The 10,097-nt window shown below is 56.4% G+C and overlaps 1 protein-coding gene across 22 annotated transcripts in view; it reads left to right on the forward strand.

Moving 5' to 3' along the window:
* The window catches only part of SCRIB (scribble planar cell polarity protein), a 140,125-nt gene extending 131,556 nt beyond the window's left edge, over positions 1-8,569 (forward strand). For 20 of the 22 annotated variants that reach the window (XM_063175652.1, XM_063175721.1, XM_063175703.1 and 17 more), the window contains 2 exons: positions 1,367-1,418; positions 6,476-8,569. In XM_063175652.1, the coding sequence (XP_063031722.1) occupies positions 1,367-1,418; positions 6,476-6,642 (219 nt within the window). In that variant the 3' untranslated portion in view covers positions 6,643-8,569. Of the gene's footprint in view, positions 1-1,366; positions 1,419-1,535; positions 1,570-6,475 lie in introns of all 22 variants that reach the window. The other 2 variants (XM_063175745.1, XM_063175773.1) reach the window with 1 other exon arrangement.
* The last annotated feature ends 1,528 nt before the right edge of the window (positions 8,570-10,097 follow it).

The following is a 10,097-nucleotide window of genomic DNA, read 5'->3' on the forward strand; positions in this document are numbered from 1 at the left end:
CCCTATGCAGTGCCCTCCTTTGGGATGTGCCCTCTGCAGTGCCACCCTTTGGGATGTGCCCTCTGCAGTGCCCTCCTTTGGGACGTGCCCTCTGCAGTGCCCTCCTTTGGGCCGTGCCCTCTGCAGTGCCTCCTTTGGGACGTGTCCTCTCCAGTGCCCTCATTTGGGCCGTGCCCTCTTCAGTGCCCTCCTTTGGGACGTGCCCTCTCCAGTGCCACCCTTTAGGACATTCCCTCTGCAGTGCCACCCTTTGGGATGTGCCCTCTGCAGTGCCTCCTTTGGGCCGTGCCCTCTGCAGTGCCACCCTTTGGGATGTGCCCTCTGCAGTGCCACCCTTTGGGCCGTGCCCTCTGCAGTGCCCTCATTTGGGACGTGCCCTCTTCAGTGCCCTCCTTTGGGACGTGCCCTCTCCAGTGCCACCCTTTAGGACATTCCCTCTGCAGTGCCACCCTTTGGGATGTGCCCTCTGCAGTGCCTCCTTTGGGCCGTGCCCTCTGCAGTGCCACCCTTTGGGATGTGCCCTCTGCAGTGCCACCCTTTGGGCCGTGCCCTCTGCAGTGCCCTCCTTTGGGATGTGCCCTCGGCAGTGCCTCCCTTTGGGATGTGCCCTCTGCAGTGCCCTCCTTTGGGATGTGCCCTCTCCAGTTCTGTCCCAGGTGGGTTGGCACTGGCTGCTTGAGCCCTGTGGTGGCTCCAGACCACCCCAATTCCCCAGGGACAGCCCTGGCTCTGCTGCAGCTGGGGAGGTGCCTCCACATCCTCAGGCAGTGTCTGGGGTGCCATGGTTCACAGAATCCTGGCATGGTTGCGTGGGAAGGGACCTTAAATCCCATCCCACCCCAGCCCTGCCGTGGCAGGGACACCTTGCCCTGTCCCAGGAGCTCCAGCCCCATCCAGCCTGGGATCCTCGGGCAGTGCCAGGGATCCAGGGGCACCCACAGCTCCCTGGGCACCTGTGCCAGGGCTGCCCACCCTCACAGGGAACAATTGCTGCCCAGTGTCCCATCCAGCCTGGGATCCTCGGGCAGTGCCAGGGATCCAGGAGCACCCTGTGCCAGGGCTGCCCACCCGTGAGCAAGGATTTCTGTCTCATCTCCAGCACAAGTCTCCCCTCTTGCGGCTCACTGCCTTTCTCTTCCCTCTCTACTCTTTGTGCCTTTTGTGTTTCTTCCTCTCCTTCCTGCACACACCAAGTTTGGGGCTTGGCAGAGGGGGCCTGAGCCAGGCACGAGGGATTCCAGCTGGAGTCTCTGTGGCAGTGTCCCAAATGGGCAGTGTCCCCTCTGTGTCACTGTCCCCGCTGTGCCAGTGTCCCCTCAGAGTGTTCCAGCTGTTCCAGGTGTGACTGGTCCCATTTCTCTTGCAGTCCCCTGATGCAGCTGATGACCTCAGGCACGTGGATGAGCGCAGTAACTCAGGTAAGCCCAGCCCAGGCTGTCCCTGCTCTGGGTCTGGAGGGCTCCTCTGCCTTGTGGGACCCCCTGAGCCCCTCACCCTGTGCTGCCTGAAGCAATGCCATGTTCTGTCTGTTCTAGAATGACAGCTCCACGCTCGCCACGTTCATTTTGGGTAGGAGATTTGCACATTTGCATTGTTTTCAGTGATGACTAATCTGTGTGCTGTGTTGCAAGCATGCCTGGTTTTCTCCAGCTTTGTCCTGGAGTGGAGCAGCAGCAGGATGTGGCAGGGGGGTTTTGGGCTCTGTCACCTGTTCAGTGTCCCTCATGCAGGGGCTGCAACAGGGAATGGTGCAGGTGAATTCATCCGAGGTGCACCCATGGGCAGTGACCACCTCGGTCAGTAGGTGTGCACCTGGAGCTCTGGGATGTCCAGCTGGGCTGTGGGATGTCCAGCTGGGCTGTGGGATGTCCAGCTGGGCTGTGGGTCTGTCCAACTGGAGCTGTGGGTCTGTCCAGCTGGAGCTGTGGGTCTGTCCAGCTGGAGCTGTGGGTCTGTCCAGCTGGGCTGTGGGTCTGTCCTGCTGGGCTCTGGGATGTCCAGCTGGGCTGTGGGTCTGTCCAGCTGGGCTGTGGGTCTGTCCAGCTGGAGCTGTGGGTCTGTCCAGCTGGGCTCTGGGATGTCCAGCTGGGCTCTGGGATGTCCAGCTGGGCTGTGGGTCTGTCCAGCTGGGCTGTGGGTCTGTCCAGCTGGGCTGTGGGATGTCCAGCTGGAGCTGTGGGTCTGTCCAGCTGGGCTCTGGGATGTCCAGCTGGGCTGTGGGTCTGTCCAGCTGGGCTGTGGGTCTGTCCAGCTGGGCTCTGGGATGTCCAGCTGGGCTGTGGGTCTGTCCAGCTGGAGCTCTGGGCTGTCCAGCTGGGCTCTGGGATGTCCAGCTGAGCTGTGGGTCTGTCCAGCTGGAGCTCTGGGATGTCCAGCTGGGCTCTGGGATGTCCAGCTGGGCTGTGGGATGTCCAGCTGGGCTGTGGGTCTGTCCAGCTGGGCTGTGGGTCTGTCCAGCTGGGCTCTGGGCTGTCCAGCTGGAGCTCTGGGATGTCCAGCTGGGCTGTGGGTCTGTCCAGCTGGGCTCTGGGCTGTCCAGCTGGGCTGTGGGTCTGTCCAGATGGAGCTGTGGGTCTGTCCTGCTGGGCTGTGGGTCTGTCCAGATGGAGCTGTGGGTCTGTCCAACTGGGCTCTGGGATGTCCAGCTGGGCTGTGGGATGTCCAGCAGGGCTGTGGGTCTGTCCAACTGGGCTGTGGGATGTCCAGCTGGGCTCTGGGATGTCCAGCTGGGCTGTGGGTCTGTCCAGCTGGAGCTCTGAGCTGTCCAGCTGGGCTCTGGGCTGTCCAGCTGGGCTGTGGGTCTGTCCAGCTGGGCTCTGGGCTGTCCAGCTGGGCTGTGGGTCTGTCCAGATGGAGCTGTGGGTCTGTCCTGCTGGGCTCTGGGATGTCCAGCTGGGCTGTGGGTCTGTCCAACTGGAGCTCTGAGCTGTCCAGCTGGGCTCTGGGTCTGTCCAGCTGGGCTCTGAGCTGTCCATCTGGAGCTGTGGGATGTCCAGCTGGGCTGTGTCTGTCTGTCCCACCTGTAACACACACCTGAGCCTCTCCCAGCTGCTCCCAGGGCCTGGGCAGAGCCTGCCTGCTGTGTAGCCTCTAACGTTGGTGCTGGTTTGCTTCTACCCTTTTTGCATGTTTCACCCCTTTATTAAAAAAAACCAAAAACAAACAATTCCTTTTATCTTGACCAATCCCTCTGAGTGCAGGCTGCATCCCAGACAGCTGAGTCACAGCTGAGCTGTTTCCTGAAGGAGGTTCTGCTGCAGGACTCTACACAAATGTACTTTCCTGAGAACAGGATCTGTTCTTCATCCCTCAGAGCCATCCTTTGGGATGCAGTGCCTCCCTTTGGGATGTGAGCTCTGGGTGATTCTCCTGAGGGTGTTTGTTGAGGCAGTGCAGGGATGAGAGCTCAGGGCAGGGCTGGGGAGCAGCAGCTGCTGCTCAGGGCATCCAGAGCTCACTGCTGCCTGTCCCTGCTCTGCTGGCCCTCACACGGGATGAAAGCCAGAAGGAAAATGTGGTGCTCATGAGAGACCCAGCCCTGAGCCCTGAAGCAATGCTGAAATCACCTATGATGTTTGTGAGGCACACAAACAAGGTTTTCCCCAATGATATGGAAAGGATGGAGGTGAGGATGCCAGTCAGCTCTCCTGGCTTTTTCAGAGACCCCATCCCCTCTCACTCTGCCAGGCAGAGCAGCATTCCAGCCAGCATAATCAGAATGGTCCTGGATCGTGGAATCATGGCTTTTTGACTCACAGCAATTCTGAAACCTTTTGCTAGCAAACCATTACATCAGCAGCTCTGAAGAAATCCAGCTGCAGGAAGGTGTTGGCATCTCACTCCTCCCAGCACATCCCTGTCCTCTTGCCCACACAGAAACATTTCCTTCCATTCTCTGCTCTGACTTCATGGTCATAATTTCTTGAAGGGATTTAAAAACCTTTACTCCAAGGTTTCCATGAGGCCATGGAGTTACTGAATGCAGAGCAGCATTCTCAGGGTGGAACCATCAGTGTTCCCTTTGCTGTGGCATGACTTACCCAGATCACCTGAGACTTCTGCTTCCCAGTCCTGTAACCTGAGGCTGCAGAACCTCCCCTGATGCTTTTATGCTGCTCCTGTTACTGGAAACCTGCCTGTGGGACATGAGGAGCTGCATTTCCCTGTGCTCCTTACCCACCTGGGCTGTTCCTGTGGGACATGAGGAGCTGCATTTCCCTGTGCTCCTTACCCACCTGGGCTGTTCCTGTGGGACATGAGGAGCTGCATTTCCCTGTGCTCCTGCCCACCTGGGCTGTTCCTGTGGGACATGAGGAGCTGCATTTCCCTGTGCTCCTGCCCACCTGGGCTGTTCCTGTGGGACATGAGGAGCTGCATTTCCCTGTGCTCCTGCCCACCTGGGCTGTTCCTGTGGGACATGAGGAGCTGCATTTCCCTGTGCTCCCTGCCCACCTGGGCTGTTCCTGTGGGACATGAGGAGCTGCATTTCCCTGTGCTCCTGCCCACCTGGGCTGTTCCTGTGGGACATGAGGAGCTGCATTTCCCTGTGCTCCTGCCCACCTGGGCTGTTCCTGTGGGACATGAGGAGCTGCATTTCCCTGTGCTCCCTGCCCACCTGGGCTGTCTGCTGTGGGCAGCAGCTGCCACAGGAATGGAGCCTCCCCATCCGGCCCCTGCCCTAATTGCTGCTGGCTAATGAACTCTGCAGCTCTGACACTCAGGAACCACACGTGTTCTCTCTGCCCTCCTGTGGCTTTAATTTATTCCTGTCCAGCCTCTTTAGCCACATCACCACTCCAAGGACTTGTGTGGCATTTTCTGGGGTTCCCTGTGGCAGGAAGGAATTAATCTGACTCCATGTTCTTAGAAGGCTAATTTATTATTTTATGATCTATATGGTATTAAAGAACACTATACTAAAACTATACTAAAGAATAGAGAAAGGATACAGACAGAAGCTTTAACAAGATACCAATTAAAAACTTGTGACACTCTCCAGAGCATCAACACAGCTGGCTGTGATTGGTCATTAAGTTAAAACAATTCACATGAAACCAATGAAACAACCACCTGTTGTATAAACAATGTCCAAACACATTCCTAAGCAGCAAAACACAGGAGAAGCAAATGAGATAACATTGTTTTCCTTTTGCTCTGAGGCTTCTAAGCTTCCCAGGAGAAGAATCCTGGGCAAAGAGGATTTTTCAGAAAATGTGATGGTGACAGACTTGCATCCATCCTGTTCTTCTCCAGACTTGCATTTCACAGGCTCTTTCCCACCAAAATGCCAACACAAAACTGGAATCTCTGGATTCATACCAGTGGCAATGCCTGTGCTTTCATCCCAGGATGTCCCCTGTCCCTGGTCAGGAGTGTCCCCTGTCCCTGGTCAGGAGTGCCCCCTGTCTCAGCAGTCCTGATCTGAGAGCTCTGGTCAGAGCAGCTCCCTGCATCCAGCTGGGCCTGACAGAGGGGGTGACCCTCACCTCCTTGTCCCTGTCCTTCCCTAAGGGTCTGGATCCTCCCATTCCAGCACCTGAGGCACAGCAGCTGTCCCACCATGCGTGTGGTGCCCCTGCGTTTGAAGCCCTCCTGGCCAGCTGGGCCAGTCTGTGACCCAGACTCTGCTCCTGCTCTGTGGCAGAGGGACCCCTCAGCCCTGCAGGCCTGGGCCAGGGTGGATCCCTGCTCTGGAGAGCAGAAGGACACCCAGGACATTTCAGGACACTCAGTGTTCCATGCAGCTTGGCACTTCAGTCACATTCAGTGAACCAGGGCTGGTACAGGCAGGTGTCTTCTCACCCATGGCTTATCCTCCCCAGCACCCACAGTGCTCCTGCATGAGCTGTGGGTCACCAGGGGGTTACTGTGAGTGACTGAGACCAGTGCTGTCCCAAATCCAGCACCTGGGAATACCTTGGAACACCTCTCTGAAAGTGAGTGTGGACAGGGCTTGGGGCAGCCTGGGACAGTGGAAGGTGCCCCTGCCTGTGGCAGGGGTGGAATGGGATGAGCTTTAGGGTTCTTTCCTACACAAACCATTCTGTCATCCTATGATAGCCTTGGCATCTGCATTAACTGTGCCAGCTGTGTGCTGCCAGAATCACAGCATGGTTTGGCTGGGAAGGGGCTTTTCAAACCCCCCAGTCCCACCCCTGTCCTGAGCAGGGGTACCTTCTATCAGACCGGGTTGGTGTGAGCCACAGCTCCCCTGGCAGCCTGTGCCTCACCACCCCCTCACAGGGAAGGATTTCTTCTCACCTGACTTAACCAGGGCTCTGTCCTCACATCCGAACCCCTCTTGTCATTGCAGCTCCCCAGGATTTCTCCTCAGGATCTCCCTGACTTAGCCCAGGGCTGTGTCCTCACATCCAAACCCCTCTTGTCATTGCAGCTCCCCAGGATTTCTCCTCAGGATCTCCCTGACTTAGCCCAGGGCTGTGTCCTCACATCCAAACCCCTCTTGTCGTTGCAGTGCCCCGGGAGCAGGACGGGCAGCCGGAGGAGGAGGAGGAGGAGGCGCTGGCAGCAGGGGATCCATCAGCAGCAGCTCCCTCAGCCCTGGAGGACATGGCCCTGTACAGCAGCAAGAGGAAGCTCCGGCACAGCCGGCGCAGCCTGGAGACCGCTGTGCCCACATAGGTGGCCCTGGGCACTGGACTGGCCTGGCTCAGCCTGGCACTGGCCTGGCCTGGCACAGCCCCTCGGAGCTCCAGGGACAGCAGCAGGCTGCCCCCCTGCCTACAGACTCTGCATGGGACGAGCTCCCCTGAGCTCTGTGGCCAGCTGACTCCTCTGGGGCCGTGGGCCGCCCTCGCTCTCACCCAACAGCGCACTGGGGCACATCCCAAACTGGGACAACACTGGACTGACTGCTGGCAGATGGAGAGGAGGGGTGGCCAGGACAGTGGGCAGATTTTTAGCCTGTAAATATTGTGTGTCGGGAAGAGTAGGACAGGGAGAATGTAGGAGTGTGAGAGTGTGTTGGGCTCCAGCTGTTACTGCCTCAGCTTGGGTTTTGTAGTGGTTGAAAGGAGCTTCTGCTCTGGTGGGAACCAGGAGAAAGGTCCAGCCTGCCTTTACTCCTATTTAATTTCCAGTCTTTTGCCAAAAAGCATCTCCTCCCAGCTCCTGCACTGTGTCACCTCACTTCCTTTGGGAGTGTATGGGAATGGGAAGCTTGGAGGCAAAAAGAAGGAAAAACAAAAAGAGAAAAACCCACCAGAATTCCAGCAAAGTGCCTCCCTCTGCCACTGGCACTCTGTGCTCAAGGAAAGCAGAGACAGCTCTCTGCCTCTGTCCTGGGGGAACTCTGCTCCTGCTGGGCCTTGTGCTCCCTCCCGGGATGGGCACGTCCCCTTTGTCACCACTGCAGAGCCTCTGCTGTGGCACTGGGGCTGAGCTGGTCGCTGGGCAGGAGTGGGATGGGCTGGCAGCCAGAGCAGGGGTGCAGGGCTGTGTGACAGCAGTGGGGTAGCACAGGGGCACAGGTGTGACAGCAGGTACCTTAGGGGGTAGAGTTCAGGAACTGGGGATGGGTAGAACGTGGAGTTGCTGGGGTCAGGTTGGGAGTTAGAGGATCCTACACATGGAGATGGGGAGGCCACGGTGGCCACAGTGCTGGCTCTAGGGTGGGGTGGGATGTCACGGGTCCTGCTGTGCTGTGCTGTGGGCTGGCAGGGAGCATCAGGAGCAGGATGGGGCTGGCCTGTGCCTTGCAATAACCACACAGTTCCACTTTGCCAGCTCAGCGGCTTCAGGCCCCTTCCCATGGAGGACAGGGAAAATGCACGTTTGCCCACACAAGAGGGAAAAAGGAAAATGAGCAATGAGTGGGGGTGTGAGCCTTGGTTTCCACAGGTTCTGAATCACGTGAGCTCTGCAGATGTGGAGGTCACAGCTGCTGCTCCCAACTCTGCCATCAGCCTCTGCTGCCACTAGTGAGGGGAGACAACCCTTTTCTTTTTCTTTTATCACTGCCTCTCACCGTGAGGAAGGTCCGAGCTCGGCACAATCCCCTTCCCTGTCCATTGGTGCTCTCTGACTCCCCAGCAAGAGCAGGGTTGGACCTTGAGCCTCACAGTGGCTGGGCATTGACAGGCACAGCTGCTTGTATATTTGCTGAAGGAAAGAGCTGGATGCAGTTTTCTGGGTGCAGTTTTTTAGTTGAGCCTCTCCTTTCATGCCAAAATCCAGCGGATCATTTTAACTGACTCTGAACGTTTTGATTTTACAGACTTGTGAAGGGGAACTCTGATAATCTCACGCTGCAGCTGCAGCTGCCTCCGTCATCAGCAATTTGAGCTTTTCCTTTTTAAATCTAATTTTAGCATTTGCTTTTTAACAAGAGCAGTTTTGGAAACAATCCTGGCTGGGTTTTGGTGACTAACTTGTGATTTTCTCTCCTTTCCCTGTGCGGTACCTGGTGCCAGGCTCTGGATTCTCTCCCGTTCTCTCCCAAGAGACTCCGAGGGAAAATTAGCGCATCAAGACTGTAACTAGTGAAATTTGTACAACCAAAGAAATCTATTTTGTGGTTCAAGGATAATAAAGTTTACTTTACATTTTAGAGCCTTTGGTCACAGTGGTTTGCCCTGTGTCAAGCCTGCAGTTTCAGTGTAAGGCTCTGCTGGTGGTTGTTACTCACTGCATAATCCAGCAAAGATGCTCCTGGTGTCCCTGCCTTTGGGAGCAGGAATTGATGCACACCCCAGTTACTGCCAGCTGAGAATATCAATATTCAGGGATGGGGAAAAAGAACAATATGAAACACAGTGATACCAGTCTTCAGTCTCTTGGCTTTCCTTTTTTGGCTGTGTTAAAACAAAAACAAAACAAGAACCAGAAAGCTCCAACATGATTTTGTTTATATTATTAAAGTTTTTAAAAATAGTTTGACTATTTTGGGGTAAAATAGTCAAAATGGGGTAAAAGCCAACCCCATTTCCTGTAGCCCAGTCAGGTTTTCCTGAGCCTGGTTCAGTGGATGGGCACCATGCTGTGCCACCCCAGGGAAGGGGTGGATTGTGGATTTCCTTTTCCTGGAGCCAGGGTGGTGCCAGAGCTCAGCCTCAGTGCTCCACCTGTGTGACAGGTACAGCTGGAAAGGGGCCTTGGCCATGGCACAGCCACTCCTTGGTCAGTGAGGGCTCAGAGCTGCAGCTGCCAGCCCCAGACAGGCTCTGTGCTCAGCTCCTGGGCTGGGTTTGATTTATTTGTTTATTTATCTGCTCTCTCCCCTGGGCCAGGCTCACTGCCAGGCTCCTCTCTCAGTGTGGATCACTTGTCCTCCAAAACTGGACCCTGATTAGGTAATGGGAAGTGGTTTACCCCTTCAGACAAACACAGAAACATCATCAGTGGGAATTGTTTATTTAGGGATATTAATTTAGGCATGATTCATGTAGGGTTGCAACTAGATGGTCGTAAGACCCCCTCCAAGCCCAACCATGCTATGATTCCATTATTTATGTAAATAGGAATATGAATCACCCAGTTCAGTACATGGGGAGAATGCTCTGCAGGGTGGCCCAGGCAAAGGGCAGAGCCCAGCTGGCTGGGCTGCAGGGTTTGCAAGGAACTCTTGCAGCTCTGAGCAGCAGCAGCAGCAATCCACAGCCAGGCCCTGCGAGATGGAGGGAGGGAAATGTCACATCTGGACACAGCTCCAGCTGTGAGCCTGCCCTGCCCTCTGACCCTGCCCAATGCCAGTTCTGGTGCCAGGAGTCAGTCCTGGCCTGTGAGCTGAGGGATGATGGCACTGCTGGTCCTTCCCTGCATTCCCCATAGAGAACAGTCTGGGATAACTGTGGGATTCTGCTCAAGGACTGCCCTGAGCAGACAGGTGGGGCTGTCCTGGAAGCTGCAAACCACAACAAACTCACCTGTGTGTCAGCTCTGGCCCTCAGAACACCCGGGGTTTGTCAGCTCTGGCCCTCGGAACACCCGGGGTTTGTTAGCTGTGGCCCTCAGAACACCCGGGGTTTGTCAGCTCTGGCCCTCGGAACACCCGGGGTTTGTCAGCTCTGGCCCTCGGAACACCCGGGACAGCCCGAGGGCGAGGAATGCTGATCTCCGGCCTTGCCCACGGGTCACCG

This window comes from Melospiza melodia, chromosome 1 (assembly GCF_035770615.1).
Source record: "Melospiza melodia melodia isolate bMelMel2 chromosome 1, bMelMel2.pri, whole genome shotgun sequence".
Classification (NCBI taxonomy): Eukaryota; Metazoa; Chordata; class Aves; order Passeriformes; family Passerellidae; genus Melospiza; species Melospiza melodia.